At 38.9% G+C, this 19,218-nt stretch overlaps 1 protein-coding gene and 1 long non-coding RNA gene across 5 annotated transcripts in view; one reads left to right on the top strand and one right to left on the bottom strand.

The window, feature by feature from the left end:
• The window catches only part of LOC144589239 (uncharacterized), a 701,357-nt gene that overhangs the window by 108,967 nt on the left and 573,172 nt on the right, over nucleotides 1-19,218 (bottom strand). The gene's annotated exons all lie outside the window — the stretch shown is intronic.
• The window catches only part of NFATC1 (nuclear factor of activated T cells 1), a 169,770-nt gene that overhangs the window by 71,859 nt on the left and 78,693 nt on the right, over nucleotides 1-19,218 (top strand). For all 4 annotated transcript variants that reach the window (XR_013545252.1, XM_072998722.2, XM_020781625.3 and 1 more), the window contains exons 4-6: nucleotides 7,273-7,475; nucleotides 11,429-11,601; nucleotides 12,229-12,369. Coding sequence is in view for 3 of the 4 variants with exons in the window: in XM_072998722.2 (XP_072854823.2) it covers nucleotides 7,273-7,475; nucleotides 11,429-11,601; nucleotides 12,229-12,369 (517 nt within the window). In the remaining variant the exon portion in view is untranslated. The remainder of the gene's footprint in view (nucleotides 1-7,272; nucleotides 7,476-11,428; nucleotides 11,602-12,228; nucleotides 12,370-19,218) is intronic.

Raw genomic sequence — 19,218 nt, 5'->3', positions numbered from 1 at the left:
TCAAGGCAGCTATGCTCTTTGGAAATGTCTATGAAGACAAACACTTTTTGTTCAACTCTGGTCATAATTAACTGTTTCCTGTTCTATTAGTTACTATTCATGCTTTAACTTACTTCACAGTTTCAAGAAGATGTGACATGTTTTTTAAATTGGATTAATATTTTATTTTATTTGATGATAATGATGATGATGACTATATTCTATAAAATGTTTTGCTCTGCCTTTAAGGAGCTGTTATCCTACGAAAGATATTATATAAAACAACCATTGAATGAGTTAGTTGCATAAGTAAATTCCTTCAAGCAAATACTCATTTTGGTTTATTAAAACTGGAAGTCTTTGTGGGCCCTCTGAAGAGAGACAAAAAAGTTGGAGTGCTGTGTTGCTTTGGAGGGAATTCCACAGAATATCTCCCAGAATCCTTCAGAAAGGCTCTGAGCTGTATGTCAACCTCTGAGATCATTCTTGGCCTACAACTCAATGGAGGGAGTTTCCCTTGGGGGCAGTATGTTTGAAAAGCATTGGCCAATTGGCTTGGCTGTTATACACAGTTATAATGAAGGACATACCAACAGTAGAAGTGACTAGATTAGTGTACATTACAGGACCGAGCCTCAGACACTGTCCAGTTTGACCAACGGATGGGCTTCCCTGCTCTGCAAAATACGAGCTGCTTTTGCATTTTATTTGGATGTTTCAGTTTGCATAATAAAATGGCTTGCCAACTAGGCCTGCACGTAACTCTTCCGTTCATTGGAACTACATTCCTCCCACAGGAGTTTTCAGATATTTTTAGATTACTTATATTCACTTGAGCTGCAGAGTTTGGCTCGTAGCTTTACTGTATTAGGGGAGATTTATTTTCTTAGTAGGACTCAAAACCTTCTGTAGGAAATCTACTGCCATGCAAGTAGCCTGTGTCTTCCTCTTTCTGCCTCACCAGCTAGTATTGATCAGCTATCCACAACTATCTTAGTTGCTGTCTAAGGAGCAAATCACACTTGAAAAGAGAAGTGTATTTCCTGTTACATTTTCCCCTCCAGCCATGCAGTCCCTTTAAAGTACATTCAGATTTGCAAATGAAGCCTGTGTTTGTCTTCCGGGGACCAATCACAAAAAAGCAAGATTATTTAGAAATACAGAATGTGGTGAACTGATGCCTCTAGGTCTTACCACCATCAGGGGCAATTTTGCTGGAGACACAGTAGGTGGTCTCTTTCCTGGGTACTTCCATGCTTTGGAATACCCTGTCCAATAGAACAAAAAGTAATAGATCAAAGCCTAGATCAACTGTGACATTAATGGAAACAAGATATTTTTGACAAGTAAACAAATATTCCAGAGAGATATTGCATGAATCATTTTAGGACCTTTCCTTCTCTAGAGAGCACAGATTTGTGTGGAAAAACAGCTTGGTATATATTTGCAAATTGGTATCTTTAATCACCCATGTGCATCTATTGTTAAATGTATACACAGTGGCTGAAATCCTGTAGTAAGTTGCAACTAGAGTAAGCCCATTGATTCAGTGGAGCTTACAGAAGAGATGACTTACCAAATCTTCACTGATTCAGTGGACCTACTCCAGTTGCAACTTACTAGTGGATTTCAGCCACTATATTCACATGTTTAGAAAATATAGGAAGTTGTTGTGCCCAGGAGAGCATATGGCTCTGTCAGCTCAGGGACTCCATATAAAACGGACTTAATCTTCTTCATTCCTTCACATTCCTTGAGCAAAGGTCTCAGTTACTTCTTGTGGAGAAAGGATGGGACATCCTGTTCTCACTGTGCTTTTAGCCCCTTATTTGGTTTTTGGATGAAATTCCTGAATCAGACTAGAATTAGAGACCTGGTTGCAGTCAACACTCAGAAACTGGCTGCTGTAATCGTTGTTTTTCTACATTTCTACATCTCTGCTCTTTACCCAGTTTTTTAAAATGTGATCTCAGCTGAGTGCCACACAGAGCACTCTTGAAGAAATAATGCTAAGGGGGGGGGAACAGGTTGGGGAAACATCCTTTTATTGGAGTAAACTTTTGGAATCCCTGAGCCAGGATAGCCAAGCAATGTGGGGAATTCTGGAAGCTGTAGTCAAGGAACTGAATTTTTTTTTCATGCTCTGGGAAAAGCAAGGTACTAGTTTGGGTTTGTTGTTCCTTATAATATTTATTTGCACTAATTTGATATAGCTGTATTATTTTCAAAAATGTTGTATAAACCTAGCATGCGTCCGCTGTGCATCTTTGGTTTTTTGTCTAGTGTTGCCAAGAATGTTCTCTGTCAGCAGTATTGAATCACAGAGGGTCTGATGATGGGCACCTTCCACTTGGAACCATGTTACAGAAAGAAAGAGATAAAAATAGATTATATGACACATGCTTCCCATCCTGACAGCCAGGAACAGTATTCCAGTGCATGTGTGGAAAATATGCATATATGCGCAAATATGATAGGAAAATGTTATATATATGTGTACGATAGGAAAATATTTTATATATACATATGTGTGTGTGGGTGCAAATATGATAGGAAAATATTTTCCTTATCATTTAGAATACTAATTCTTCCTATTTGTATTTGCAATTACATTGTTCACTTTTCTATTTGCTGCTGTGGTGATGGTGGGGAGTATTTTTTTCTTTTCTTTGTCCGGTCTCCGATTCAGCTCTGCAAAATATGGCAGGAAAACAAGTTTAAATATTTAGTAAGTTGCAAGCTGTTGTTTGTGCGGGTGGTCCTTGCAGAGTAAAACTGAATCCATGCTGGAGGCAACGACTGCCTACTTTAAAATTCTAGTCTGGCTACATCTGTCATTGCTAATGAAAATTGTGCATGGTTTAAAATTAGGCAAGGACAGAATGTGTCCCTGAGTCACGTTTTATTGCCTTGGATGGACCAGTGAAGATTATGTATATAATATAAAAAGTGAATTACTCAATGCAATTGACAGAATTGAAAGAGAACTGACAGTTTTGGGTCACTGACATCTGTCTTTGCATAGCCACTGCTTTTTTCTCAGGCTGGCCCTAGCACAGTGACTGTTTAGTTATGCACTTGCAGTGAGAATTGTTCATCATAAAAGTGAGACAAAATTGGAGTGTCGGAGATGGTGAAATCACTCCCCCCCCCCCACTTTTGGACTTGACATGAGTGGGTGGCTGAGCACATAATCTTTTTGTCAGCAAACATCTGGCTTGAATGAGTAGCCTAAAGAATTGCAAGGTCTTTTCTCAGATTCAGAATGAAAGGGAGGGGCCGAAATGTAGCAACAACTGTCTAAGAAATATGTGTTCATAAATTGCTGCAGGTTCCTTAGGCAGGAATGTTAAAACAGTTTTAAAAGATAACAGTAGTCTGTCCACAGGACAAAGTGAAAGACTCCCGCTGCTGAATGCCAGAGCTGCAGCCGTTGCTAGTGCTTAACTAATGCTGGTGGAGAAGGCCCCATCCTAAGACTTTTGGGGGGTATGGAAGGACTGCTGAAGGACTAAGATCTGAGGCAGCACCATACTTCATATTCTGAGGTCCCTAAAAAGGGTTCTCTCCCTTCATACTACTACCCATAAGGATGATGACAAAATTCATCTATTTCATGTACTGCAGGCTTTAAAACCAACATGTGAACCAAACTCGGTTATGCTTCAAAATTTGTTCTTTTCCGGATTGACAAAGGAGTTTTCCAATTCAAAAATGTCTACCAAGAACCCTGTATTAGAGAAACGTACAGATAAAAATGTGGATGTTAATGGAAATAACATTTTAAAATGCTTTATATAAGGAAAATCACATGCAAAATTCCATATATTGGGCAAACATTGCTTACAGGATTGCATCTGTCGGGAGAAGAAGCCCTGCAGCCAACTGTTTGCTGGCAAGGGGATCACACAACAGATACAGAGTCAGTCCAGTCAATTAAAACACCCCCACACCCCCACACACATACTTTCTTGCTTCCAAAAGCAGGAGAGTCCCAATGCACTACAGCAAGTACAGAGTGAGCATTCTCAGAACAAAGACACAGATACGCTTTTATAGGGCCTATAGTGGAAAGTTCCAAAGTAAGCATCTGAGGATGTGCAGGATTACATGCATTATTCCTGATACTGGCACTTCCAGGAAAACAATGCATGTCTCCCTGATAGGGTGTTCTGAGTGCATCAGTCATACAGTATGTGATCAGGAAGTGCTTATCTGTTGGTATGCCTTTGCTTACTTAAACTTCTTGCGACTCCATCTTCATACATATGTAAAGAGAATTAAGCACAAAAATCCATATGAATTTGCACCTGAACATTAAAAAAACCCTCAAAGTTTGATATGAATCTAATTTAAAATCATAAAAATGAGGAACTGAGAGAAACAGAACTTGACCCATTCACCCATCTCTTGTGACATCATTGTGCTAATGAAGAATGGTTACAACATCAATGTGGCAAAGATGGACAGATTAGTCTCACTTGCCAAAAGAAACCTGCAGCCAGAGCTTCTGTTGGTGCTCTACAGATGTTAACATGAGGGATAAGACTGCAGGTTGCACATCTTACAGTAAACAGTATAATCTTGAAAGTTGAGCGCTTCAGGAGTATGTTCCTCCTCTTCAGCTTCTCCTTGCCCTGCTACTTCCTATGATAGAGTAGCATTATTACCATAAACAAGTGGCATGCCACTGAGGTAACGGTGTTACCATAGACTGCATAATAAAATGAAGCATGGAGTTATGAAAGGAAATTATTGTTACAGTGTGCTTTAAAAAATACCAAAGTATAAATTTCAAATTATTAACATTAGAATAAAGGTGTTAATAATAATGTAGAATCATTGCCCTGTTGCTTCCCCCCCCCTCACCTTGAGCACTTACAACTTTCAGAAGCTTACAATGGATTCATATGGATAGGCAGTAGAACATATCAAGAGCAAGTTGTTGGTCAAAGAACTCCTTTCATCCTATAATCGTATTATTGCTGGCGGGATGCCACTTTCTGGGAGATTCACAGCAGTTAATTGAAATAATAATGCGTCCAGTCTTTCCCATCGTAATTTAATGCCTCTTTGCAGATAGGATACAAGGCACTCAACTGTTGATGTGTAGGTCATTTCCAGAGGGACAAGGCTGGCAAGGCCCAAAGCCAAGATGAAAGCCAATAACAAAATCAGATGCACAAAACAACTACTTCCTTGTTTGGCTACAATAATGTAAATAAGCTACAAAGAAGAGGCTTAAGACTTTCTCTGCATGTTGCATGAATTTTTCTGTTGGTATCCCAATAATTCTTCCTGGACGTGGCAAATATGATTTAGGCAGTGTTGTGCTACAGAAACCTTGTATTTCCATACTTGTTCCAGTATTCTGGTTGGCTATTAAAGATCAGCAAGAAGGATTTAAACATTATTTCAAGATGCTGTCTAGATGGTGCACTGATTTGAGCCATACATTTTAAAGCAACTATTTTTATATGTAAGACAATTGATTGAACTTTTGCTGTATTAAATTGTCTCCGTGGTGCCGTGTTTTCAGCCTAGTAGAGTGTTTCATTTAGAGGACCTGGGTAATTGTTTCTTAGCATACTCTGCCTTCCTTTGTGTCCTCCGTAGCACCAAGTTCCAACTTAACAATGGAGAATATGGTGTTACAACAAGGGGAAATGTTCATATACAATGAGTCCTATGCAACCGGGGGGGGGGGGGAGGCTTTTGTGACCCCTGAAAACAGCAAATCAATTCCACGAATCATCGTGTACTAAACTCATACATGGACCAAAGACTATTTAAAGGACATTCGTTAATTGTCAAAGAAGAGCCATGCTTTAATGGTCATCCTGTGATTTTCCCTAGCTAAGTCATTTGACAAATGTAAATGGAAGGGAGTGCCACTTGTGCTAGATTTGGTGGGCCTTGCTTTGCGTGCAACAGAAGGTTCCCTCTGGCAGATATTTTTATGGGTATGTGTGTTCCAGAAGCTCTCCCTGTAGTATGGCTTGCCAAGAAGCAGCCAGACACTAGCACAGATTGAACTATTTAGCTGAGGTTTTCTCCTTCCCTGCCTCTCCCAGTCTGCTGTTTTGATTTGTTATGTTTAAGCATCTTGTATATTACTGCCATGCAAACCCCATGGTCCTCCCCCCAACACTTTCTCTTAAAGTCACAGATGGAAAAATATGCCAGAGTAATAGAAGTTGAGCAAAAATTGTGTACTTCTGCACATCACTCTGTGCTTACAGTGTACGTGAATATTTTGTCATGACTTCTTATAAAGTATTATTGTAAAAATATACTCTGGTTGCAAGATAGGCTTTGATACTAGAAGCTAGGACAAGTTACTCCTAAAATGTGATGTGAACTCCTAGCTATCTGAATTTTTACACATTTCTCTGTGCAGGTTATGTAAAAATACCACTCTGCTTCCCAGGGATTTGAAATATTGGCTTGGTTTTTCTGAAGAAAACAGATTCCATCATTATTTTTCAAGTGTAATGATAGCTCTAGTAATACTGTAGATTTTAGATTCTCTTTAAGACCTGTTCAGGTACTCGCAATCTGTGTAAACATGTGAAGAATTGGGGCATAAGTGTCGGACCTATTTCTGTCACCATTTCCATCAACGTCTATGTAGGAAATAACGTTCTTAAGTGATGAGCCTCTTTTATCAGTGGAGGCACTCAACATTACTGGGAACCCTGATTTAAAGTTGAAGGAAGCCGGCTTAGAGCCTTCAGAAGAAAGGCAGCATGTGATGTAAACAAACAAACAAACAAACAAAATTTGCCAGGGCTTCCAGTTATGTGGAGAACCTCCAGGTTCAGGGGAGGGAGCATTTCAAAAGCTACTCTCCACATCTAGAGAAGATAGGGCTAGTACTCTCCCCCTCTTTCCATGTTTGCTATATACAAATTGCTAACACAGGCGTAATCTTCAGGTTTTTTAGTATTCTATTGCTTTGACATTTCTGAAGAAAACATACTCTATTGTTAACTGCCTTTTTTTCATAGACAGCTGTTAATGTGAAATTTTTGAATGTATGAAGCAATACAATGCAAAATTTGTCTGAAATGCCTGAGGTCATCCACAATAATTAGACATTTTCAGAGTGTGCTTTTATTGTTTCAATATTATGTTACCAAAAAAAGAATGTTTCTGGTTATGTTCGGGGAGAAAGCTTAACACCTGTCACAAGTTTTCTCCTTAAATTAGACTCCCTTTCATATAAACATTTAATAGATTTCTATGCGCATGGTGCTTAGTTGGAGTTTTTTTTTTCTGTTCTCTTGCCAGCTACACGGTTACTTAGAAAGTGAACCACTCACACTACAGCTGTTCATCGGGACTGCAGACGACCGCCTGCTGCGGCCCCATGCCTTCTACCAGGTTCACCGGATCACTGGGAAAACCGTTTCCACAACTAGCCATGAAACAATCCTTTCCAACACCAAAGTGTTGGAAATTCCACTTCTACCTGAAAACAACATGAGAGCAATGTAAGGCCTACATCATCTATATACTGTGAAGCTTTGTACTTTCTGTCTGTCCTTTTAACGAAGTGCATTTCCTCCAGGTTTGGGATTTTATATGACATTTGCCTCACCTGTAGCTTTCTACAGCTTTGTAGAATCATAATCATCTGAATGCTTAAATTTTCCGTATATATATGTAGAACAGCTATGTGTATATGTGTGTATATTTGCTTTCTCTAAATACTCAACCAGTATGCATTTGCCATTTAAAATCAATATATCAGTTACAGAGCTGTAAATATCCCTTGCCTCAGCTCCTGCTTTTAGGTTCTTAACCTGACACCAGCTTATTTCAGCAGACAATTCTGCTAGTAACACCCCACTAGAATTTTCCCTAAGAAAAAGAGTTTGTGTGTCTGTGTTTGATCTTGGAGAAAGTTGACTAGGGTTCATTTTGAAGTTGTAGCTAAATGAGACACTCAATAGTGTGCATGCCTCTTTCCATGTTTATTGTTAAAAAACTGAGATCAGCCACATAAATGAAAAAAATGGAAAGAAAAGGCATAACTAGAGAGATTGGAACTGTACACCTGTGTTTCCATCCATTTTTCTAAATATATCCCACCCCTCATCCCAGCTTATTTTCTTTCTTCATGAGAAAAGATATAGCTCCCCTATCTGTTGATTTTAAGAGGGGAAATGGTTACAGTGCAAAAGGGATGCAGTCAACTCATTCCACCCTGCCAGTCTTCCACTGCAACAGCAAATCGTTGCTCATTAATGAGATACTTGTTATTTTCCTGGGCGTATGCCAGGCTCACACTTATGCAAGTATAAATCAGCAACAGGATTCTGGGCACAACCTCCAGTTGTATTGTTTTCTTCCCAAGACACTGATATGGTGTTGAGATTACATAAATGCTTTTTACCATTTTGTACAATTATAATTGTCAATTATAAGGGTGAATTATAATTCTTCTCCAGTGCTTCTAGTTCTGTCTTTTGTCCCCAGAGGAATGTCTGCTGGTAAAACCAAAAGAAAACTGATATGAACAGTTCATTCTGAATCTTCTGTGTAGTCCATTGATAATATTCTTTTCATGATCAAAATATTTCATAATATTTCTTTACCTCCACTATTATATCTACATTTTTAATAATCCCTTAAGGCTGTGAAAGAAAGGATTTACCTTGGAATTCCACATTTAATTACCATATTTTTCCGCCCCCATATATAAGACTTTTCTAATCCAAAATTAAGAAATCTAAGTGGGGCTTAGCAAGTGTAGGAGGAAAGGGATCAAAGGGCTGCAGGATCGCTTTGATCTCTGCCCTCCTCTCCACTTGTTTTTGTTCTCGCCTCAGCTTACTTCTGTGTATAAGATGACCCTCAATTTTTAGTCTAAAGATTTTAGACAAAAGTATAGTCTTATACACGGAAAAATATGGTAACTCCACTTAATCAGGTATCTTATTTATTTGCCTGTTCCCCATTCTGTTATGTTCAAAGTGACAAATTCATGGATCTGTATTATTAAAGGGCCTCCCAGGCACAGTGAAAAAACAGCTGAAAAAAATGTTCAACTGCCTACAATAATACTATGTGCATTTATTGCAAAATATATGGGATACAGAGTTTTGCTGATGAACTTCAGGATGTGCATGAGTTATTGCTGATCCCCATCATCCCTGTCATTTTTGTGCTCTGTGGCAAATTTGTATGGCAGCCATTTGCCGCATCTTGCAAAGAGGCTGGTTGCCGGCTCACTTCCATAGACTCAGAAAACGTGACATCCTGGCTTCATTTGCAACTCTGTTGTAAAAATTAGGGATTACGCTGTCTGGCCTGGTGTCTGATCTGACAGACTTGCTTGCCATCACAGTAGCTCATTGGATAGAGCACCCCACCCCCACCTGAAAATCACAACTGAGACAGCTCTGACCGTTCTTGATACTTTATAGCACAAGAGGTATGCCAAATTCTAGTTGAAAGTGTATGTGGAAACTGGCTTTATTCCACTGAAATTAATGGCAGGCAGTCAATTTATACAAAAGGAGCATATGGCCAGCCATCTTCCCAGTTACTAAAGTCGAGTTACTTGCTCTCTTGTCTTTGGCAAATACTGAAGCCATTTCTCTTCTCCACAACTTGCACCATAAGGACAAATTTAAGCCATTTGGTATGCAGATAGGCAGCATCTTTTCCTTGAAGAAAAAAAAGGGAGGGATGAGCTACCTGTTAAATGTTTTCATATGTGGTACTGTTATAATCATAGCTGATGAAGGAAGGCTGGTGAAAGAAGGCTGCCCTTCACAGAGGGCTGGTTCAGATATTATGTGAAAGCATAGTTGGGACAAAGGGTAGAGGTTTTCAGGAGGCCTCATGCTCACACACTCCCTTCTAATTCTACAGTGAACAGTGATTGCCTTTGTGCGTTTGGGTTTGAAGCAAACCTTCATCATCTATTTCATTCGAATCAGTACATGATGGTTTGCATGAGCCCTGGAAACCAGAATCATGCAGGGATTTCCCATCCTGGCTTGCAAAGCAAGTATCCTCAAACCAGGAAAAGAGGGAGAGTGATGCTATGCATGAGGGAAAGAGGGAATTTGCAAGCGCAAGGCTTCTGGACATTCTTGTCTGTTGTTTTATAATTTTTATTTTGGTATATGTATATGTTATTCTTTATTTGTCTGGAAGCCGCGTAGAGTGGTTGCAATGACCAGATAGGCAGGGTATTAATTTAAATAAATAAATAAATAAATAAATAAATAAATAAATAAATAAATAAATAAATAAATAAATAAATAAATAAATAAATAAATATTCTTCCCCGATGTTATATCTGAACCATCCAAAGCCCCAGAGACTGAAAGATGTGAAGTTGTTCTGATTTTACAAATTTTGTAACTTCCATTATAATAAAGAGTGGCTGAGACAATTTCTGAGCCAGTGACTATAAATTTTCATGAGGCTATTGTATCTAAGGTTAGAATAAAATTCTAATCAAACATTTCATTCAAATTTGACATTTATTAAACTCACTGAGTCTGTGCTTTTCATGCTTTACTTCACATGTTCTTAATAATGGAATTAGATCTAAAGTGTATTATTCTTACCTTTGAATTTCAAATTTGTATCTGCACAGGGTGTTTATGATTAGGGAATGTACCAATCTGCACGAAGGCATATGGCTGAGTCCTCTGCTGATTTTGGACTTCAGAGTTGACATTGTTAATCACAATTCAATTCTCGTAGGACATTTTACTGCAATAAATGAACTGGATGAAAAAGTGTTGTACATTGCAAGCACACATTGCAAGCACACCACTTAGTGAACAGAACTTCTTTCTGAGAAGGGAGAACCACTCCAAATAGCGGCAAGGGCTACTTGATGAATGGAAGGTTCAATCAGATGGCTGCAAAGATGCACACCTTATCACATTAGAAAATGTTGCTTTAATGGGAGCAATCACCTTTAAAGCAACCCTTCCATCTGGGGAAATACTTCAGCCCAGCCCCCCAAAGTAGAAGGCTTATTATGATTGGAGCAGAAGGTCAATCTTGGGGGTGGCTTGGGGTCAGGCTGGAGGGCATTTCATCATGTGTTATCTGATAATCAGGGAAAAGATGGCACCGGACTCCCCAGGTGGTCCAGATTGCAGTCTGTTTCCCTGTATGATCCCATCTTGATTTCACCTACACAAGCATGCACAGAATTTAAGATTAGCAACAGAGGACCTTCTTGCTCGCCTATTTCTGGGAGCTATCCGATGGGTGGGGATGAGGGTGGGTGCCTTTTCTATGAATGAATCCGTAGCCAATTCTTATATTTTCCTTTTGGAGCCTTTGCCCCCCCAGAAGCTGACATGTAATGACAGCTTACACAAGTATAATTCTGGAAATCTACAGAAGTAAGTTTGAAATGGCTTGTTCTTACATGGTTTTTGTTTTGCTTTGCTTTGTTTCTGAATAGCATTGACTGTGCTGGAATACTGAAACTCAGAAATTCAGACATTGAGCTGAGGAAAGGAGAAACTGACATTGGGAGAAAGAATACACGTGTTCGGTTGGTCTTCCGTGTTCATATCCCTCAACCTAATGGGAGAACCCTTTCTCTGCAAGTAGCATCCAACCCTATTGAGTGCTGTAAGTAACATTTCTCTGGGTTGTGTTTGGTATTCATTGTGTTAAGTTAATTCAACTCACAGATTTTTTCACAGCATAAGCATCTTGGATCCGTAATGCTTCTCAAAGTAATTGAGATTAATATATTCGCGAAGGCTTTCACGGCCGAGATCTAATGGTTGTTCTGGATTTTTCGGGCTCTTTGGCCGTGTTCTGAAGGTTGTTCTTCAGGTTGCTGTCCTCTGAAGATGCCGACCACAGAGACTGGTGAAACGTCAGGAAGAACAACCTTCAGAACACGACCAAAGAGCCCGAAAAACCCACAACAACCTAATTGAGATTACTTTGAGAAAGAAGATACAGGCAAAAAGTGTTGCACTGATCTCTCAAAGAATGCTTTGTAAAGTTAAGTGAAGGCAAAGTGTAAAGGTAGCCATCATCTCCTTGAAATAAATGCCACTAGAAGTTTTAAAAAGTATTGCCAACAGAAATAGGAATTTCTTGATTTGGGTAGGTTTGACAAATGTTTTGAGGTCCAGGAAGAAATACCACAGAGTCTGTGTTTATGTGTACGTGTGTATGTCTCTTTACGCCTTTACTGTTTTTATTTTGTACTGATTGCGGCACTTTCCCTTTTAATCCCATTAGCTCAAAGATCTGCTCAGGAATTGCCTTTGGTAGAGAAGCAAAGCGTTGATAGCTACCATGTGATGGGCGGAAAGAAAATGATACTGAGTGGACACAACTTTCTTCAGGACTCCAAAGTTGTATTTGTGGAGAAAGCTCCAGGTATTTCAAACACTGGTTCTAAATGTCAGTGCAGATGTCTGTGCCTGCATTGCCATTATAATGCCATTGCGCCTACATCTGCACTGGAATAAAAGTCACCATGACACCATTTTAAATGTTTATGGTCAGTTACAGAAATTTTTAGATACCTTCACAGGAAATACAGTCTGACTGCACATGCATGTAGTTAGAAATAAGGACCTATGACTTTGACAAGAAGGTTTTAAAACTGCTTTTAAAATAACTATTTAATGTTGCAATTTTCTTTAAAAAGAAAAAGCCTTTGTTTACCACTTGCATGCCCATGTCATGAAACCATGGCCTGAAGGGATGCTTAATATGTGCATTTCTAAATCCACCTTTGTTTGAGCCTTACTTCATGTATACATTTTTGAAAACCAGAATAGAGACTTAGATTGTGAAAAATTGGTGGAGCACTAAAATGTCTTATTCTTGGGCACAAAAGTTGATTGAATTATGGTGACTTCTAAATCAACAGTAGGGTGCTCTAGAACATTGTTCACTATTGTTTTATGAACATTGAAATTTTTGGTCTCAGCTTGCATAGAGGCTAGCTTTTGGGCCTATGTAAATAGCAGAAACACATCTCTGGCAAGTGACGACATATATAGCATTGGAGAATGTGCAAAAACATGAACCCCTGTATGATTTTGTCAGGTCCTGTACTCTTGCTACCAACAAGGAATCCAGGACTGTGATTTCCACTCTAGTTCTCAGTATGGATGTTACTGTGCAGAAGCAGGAAATTAAAAAAAAACAATCGTGGAAATCTAGTAGTAAGTCACAACTAGTACAGGCATATTTAATCAATGGGAATTTGGTGACTCAAAATACTTCTTTGCACCCTTAGGAAAATGTCCTGCTGCACTGTGGGAGTTGTGAGGATCCTCTTTGATTTGCAAAGGTGCGTGGGGAAGTGAGTTCCAATGGAGGCTGCAGGAAATCTGCACAACTCCTGTGGTGCAGCGGGACACTTTTCTAATAAAGGCTTGAAGAAAACCATAGCAGTAAGAGGGCTGCTTTAGCTCTTGACATTTGGATGGCTCTTAGTCCCATGATTCAGCCTAGAGAGTTTGCATCAGATTACAAGACTGGGTGCTCATTTATTCTGAAAGTACCATCCTTAGTTAACGCCAGTGGACATAACTAAAAGAATCCTGGCAGCTTATATTTATGATTAGTTGACAGAATGCACTATTGACCATTATTTTATATGTATTGTTTTTGTTTTGTTTCTTTGGATTTTGCCTGATATGCTTGCACAGACTAACATGGCTACCTCTTCCAAAACTACAGCTATTGGCAGCAAGTGGATGATGAAAAATATCCCTGCATTTAATTTAATTTCTCATTGCTACAGTAACTGCAAAGAAGGTGTAGTAAATTTGTTAATTTATTAGGTGCTCACTTAGAAATATTAATTTTTAGCAAATTTATTGGAGCAAGGTACAATGACAAATATTCATAGAAGCACATGCAAAAGAACCACATATTTGAAAAAAGAACAACTTTGATAGCTGAACCTTTTTTTGCTGGATATGCTTTTCTGAGGTGCTGTGCATTACGTTACAAGGAACGGAGAAGATATTTGTTGCACTGCAGGATTTATCAGCCATTTTGGTGTCCATCTGTTAGTAGAATTGAGAGTTCATTTTAGTATATGTAAGAACAAGAACGTAATGTCCAGTTTAAAAAGCAGGGCTAAAATACACAGCTAGATTGATAGATGTGGGTAAAATGGCAGGGTCAGAGAAGGCAAAAGCAAAGGAAGAGGAGCCACTTTTAAAAAAACCACTTTCTTGTTTTGGAAAGGGTTTCCGTGGTGCTGGCACAAACCAGGCATTCCTCAGCTGCTTGCTGAAACCCCCTGAACTTTAAGCTGTCTCCTGAACTTCTCAAGCCTTTCGCTTCTCCCAGCCATTCACATGAAACCTTTGATAATCATGACTCTTTCACCCACAACATTCAAAGAGTTCCAGAGAGATTGCCATTCCATTCTGCAATCCGTGACTCTCTCTAGCAGTACAATATGTTAGAGGTACATCTGCTTTTGCTGAGTAAGGCCGTCTCTTTTGCTTGTCAGAGTGAGCTTCAGTCAGTGAAATGCCTTCTCATTGCCTCTCTCACTTGGTTCCACTGAATAGAGACTGGATAAGAGTCACATCATGCATTCATGCAACAGAGGTTGTTTATTTTATTAATTTATTTGTTCGATTTATATCCCGCCCATCTGGTATATTCTACCACTCTGGGTGGCTTATAGAATATCAAAGCAATTAAAAAACATAAAAACATTAGCATACAACAATATCAAACAGTGCAGGAATAAATAAATAATAAATAGCAAAGCAAAAGAAATCAGTAGTTGACAGGAGGGAAGGCCTGGATGTACATCCATGTTTTCAGCTGGCATTTGAAAGTACAGTATCTATCGTAGGGGCCTCGCAAATCTCCGGAGGAAGGTTGTTCCAAAGGCGAGGAGCCACCGCCAGGAAGGCCCAGCTTCGAGTCTTTTCCCTCCGGGCCTCCTTCGGCGTCAGGCTCCTCAGCCTCACCTCCTGACTGTTGTGTATATACAATGTCTTAGTCAGAAGAAAGTCTACTTTAATGCATACATGTTTAAAAAGCTGAATGTTTGACAGCTCTATCCCCAGTGAGAAATTTCTCCTTTTACTAATGTAACTGATTGCAGGGCTTGCAACAATGGCTTGTTTGTTTGTTGAGATAATAGCAATATTATTTAAATAGTTTGCATTTAAGCTTGAAAATTTGAAATTCTTTGGCAGAAATTTAAGGAATAAGATACAGGTCTTATGTCAGTATGACCCACAAATGTGATATATGGCTAGATAAGCTACTGCAATTCATAAGAGTTTTGAGCCAGAGTCTTAATCTATGCCTGCCTTTAAGGCTAGTAGTTTCAGCAGCTGTGATTTTTAGAGGAATAGTATTATGTGTGCATGGGAAGTAGCGGGGGGGGGGGGATTGGCCTGTTGTAAGAATGACTCATGCAACCAAGAATCCCTGAAGAACCTCAAGTCAGCAAGAGAGCTGTGCTTTCTCAACTCCCCTCATCACTGATTTTCAGCAAACAAGCAGGACAAGTCATCTGAAGTACAGTATTGGTATCCCTGGCAGTGTTCTGTATCTTTCTGCCTGAAGCTCAGTTAAGTGGATTGACAAGAGGACTGCTTGGCTTAAGATGCATCTCTAAAAAGAGAGAGAAATGTCATGTGAAAAGGCTTTTCTGAAAACAAAATTGATTAATATACAAAAAACTCTAGTGAGTGTGAGACACAGAGATATGTAACTCAGAAGAGTGTGATACTGTATCTTCCTTAGATATTTTATAGAGCTATTTTTAAAAATCAAGGGTTTGTACTGCAAAGAGCTTGGCCACACATTGTAATACTCTTGTTTTTGCAATCAGGTATTGTGTGTTTAAAATCAATTTTAAAATATGTGCCTACACAAAGCACAGCTGGTTGTGCACTTTTTGGTCAGAAAGTGAGCTTTTTATTTAAAAAAATCCACAAGGAGGTTGCTTATTTTGAATTGATTCCAGCTGTGATTTTTTTAAAAAAAATCATTTTGGCATGTGTGCTCACCTGTGTTGCAGATTTGTCAAACAATGGATGCCACGATCATGGGGTTCGGGCTGCAGGGTACCCTGCAGTCTGAACGTATCCTTTTTTCCTATCTGTAACATCGATCTAGTGCTATGGCACTTTGAAATATATAAAAATTGAAACATGAAAAGTTAGTAAAAATAACAAAATGATAATAATAGCAGTAAACAGTTCTCTACAAAAGGACAAGAAGACCACAACAGAAAACTGCTTTTTTTGGCATGACGAGGGACCCAGAAATATCAAAAATTGGAGTACTGAGATGCCAGTTCACTTAAAAATGCAATGATTTTAAAGTCTGTGTAGACCCCCTGGCCAATATACAACACAATTCACAATTGGATTTTAAAAATTGTCCAAAGAGGATGCACACAACAACACAAAAACCATGTGACTTTAAACCAACTTCAAAACCTCTTATCTAACCCCCAATTCATTTAAACAGTGTAGCCACACCCAAATTGTTACTGCAAATACTATAACTTTTTTGTGTAGTGTAATCTATTGCATCTCTGATTTTATTTTACTTTTATTATGTCTTACTTTTTCTGTCTGGGTTTTGGTTAGTGCATACATACACACACCTTTGGTCATGTGGCATTTTCTTTTTTGTCTCCCCCCGACCCCAATAAACAGAAGTTCTCACTGTGACGAGAAGATACCCAACAACACAAAAATTGCAAGGGAGATGTTTTTGTTTTGTCCTGGGGTTTTTTGAGGGATAAAAATAAGAAATCTGTTGTCATATCCACATTTCCTCATATGTATTAAGCCTTCACAACTATTGAATGGGATCCTGTGCTAATAATATTTGTCACCAATAAAATTTGGTAACTTCTGTAACTTTTCAGTATAATGATTACTTTTTTTCTGAAATAATTGGTATTACTTTGTTAATCACTATCATCTGATAGATATTGGGGGGGGATATTTACCTAAATAATTTATTTCTTATACATTATTTTTTCAGAAGAAAAAATGAAATTGATTTTAGTAACAAGATAGCCTGCTAAATACTATATAATGCTTATGTGCTTAATCAAGATAGTAAGGTATGGAGATAATACTACTCCTGCATAATATTACTAAACTATTATGGAAAGTTTGGAAGCACCATACTATAGGTCTAGTAGGAAATAAGAAGAATGTCATCCAGTTTAAGCAATTTAAAATACTCCCAGATAATCATTTTCTTTGTCAATTTATCAGAGTTTTGTGAGCTATTTTTGTCGAGATTGAGCAGACATCAAGAGCGTCAGTAAAAAGATAAGTGATAGGAAAAAGAATGACCCGGAAACTGACATGTCGCTTTGCACTACTGTAGACACTTTTATTTTGCAGCCTCTGAAGGCTTAAGGTTTGATGTCTGTTTTGATGAGCTGAGATGTGGAGACTAGTGAGCAGACTCTTGGCTGAACTCCATTTGGTAAAAGATCTTACATTCTCCGAGATCTTTCCATTGGTCTTTCCATTGCCAGTAGCAGTCACAGTTTGAGGGGCAACTGGCCAAAAATGGGTCAGATTTCAGACTGGTAGTCAAGTTCTGGCTCACGTAATAAACTAAATGGCAGAATATCCCTCAAACACATGCCTTGTGCATAATGTTTTTCCTGTGGCTGCCTCACTCTGTCGGATGCCATTACACCCTTTTCATATTGTCCTGTGTTGATTTCTGAGTTAATTCATTTGCAGCAGACTCGAAAGTGTTGTCGTCAACAAGAGGGGGGCTAGAAACCTGAGTACTGTGCAGTTCAGAGCACAAGAGTTAATGTGAAGGTCACTTGGACCAGTGTCCTGGAGTGATACTGGTGTATAAAGGGGCCTCTGGCTACGTACCAGAAAGAGATATCTTTAGCAGGGAGTTTCATCAGGTGATGGAATCCGTTCACATGTGGGTAGTAGTCGTAACGTAGCTTGTAGGAAATACTGTTCAGATTTTCCTAACTGTGCAGCACAGGGAAAGGTAAAGATAGTAGGGGATGCATTCCATACATGTAAGAAGATACCATCATTACGGAGACTGATCATACTGTATTTCTGTTAGTGCTGTTAGGGTCTCATTCTTTATAAAGCTGTGTACAATTTTGTTTTTTTGTCTTAGACTAACAGAGTGATATTTTTTAATAGCAAAAGCAAAAAAGGGACCAACCCCCCCCTTCATGCAACATGTGTTCTATATGTGCAGCTGCTGAGGTTAGATCACCACTGGACATTAGGCTGTTGGTGAGGTGACACAGTTGGGCTGTTCCCTTGACATGAACTAATCTGTAAAAGGAGCATATAGGTTTCTTCCACATTAACCTTTATAGATAAATATCTTACAATGCATACACTACCATTGTTCCTTTTGAAACAGAAGAACCTGTACATCACTGGAAATTGGCTAATGACTGTAACCTTTTTTTCCCCTGCTTGATCAAATAATTTTTTAAAAGAGAACCATTGATAAATTTTTATGTCTTTGACAGAAGTGGATGAAATGTGAAATGGGAGTTCCTCTTCTAAAGGAATCTGCTTGCCATGCTTTGTGCTGGCCAGGATTTCTAGGAGTTGTATTCCAAGAATATCTGGGGCCGCAAGGTTGAGAACCATTGTTTTAGAGGAATCGGTGATTGTGGCAGAGCAAAATATGCATCTTTGGATTTCCAAAAAAAAAGGATGCAGTTCTCTTGCTGGGATATTTCATCAGTAATTATGAAAATAATATGCATCACAGATGTGAATCCTAGTAAGGGGTCTGTAGAATTTCAAATGGAGAGATGTAGTGGTTGGGGGCGTGGGGGCCAGGTGTCACATTTTCCAAGTGGAATGACTAACTCCTTGCCTTTTTGGCAATTTGTATGAAACTGACATATATCAGAAAGATATTCCCAAGCAAAAAACTTGGAGAATTCCAGAAGCATAGGCTCAGTATCTATGGAATTCTGATGAAAACAAGTGTAAGCATTTTTTTGCTTTCTGCTCATTTAATCCCAGAATCACAGAAGATGCAGTGGGATCAGGTGAGTAACACATATGGGACATACAGTGACCAGGGCAGAGGGGTTTGAACAACCAGCCTTTTGTAAGCAGGCACTCAACTCTATTCTACAGACTCCAAAAAAGTCCTGGGCAAGGCAACTGCCCAAAGCCTGCTAACTACAGGAGCAAGCCTGCAACGTATTTCAACTTCCCTTCCTCCAGTGCACTGAACCCAAAG

Source organism: Pogona vitticeps, chromosome 4 (assembly GCF_051106095.1).
Source record: "Pogona vitticeps strain Pit_001003342236 chromosome 4, PviZW2.1, whole genome shotgun sequence".
NCBI classification, from domain to species: Eukaryota; Metazoa; Chordata; class Lepidosauria; order Squamata; family Agamidae; genus Pogona; species Pogona vitticeps.
This window is presented reverse-complemented; position numbering and strand designations above follow the sequence as displayed.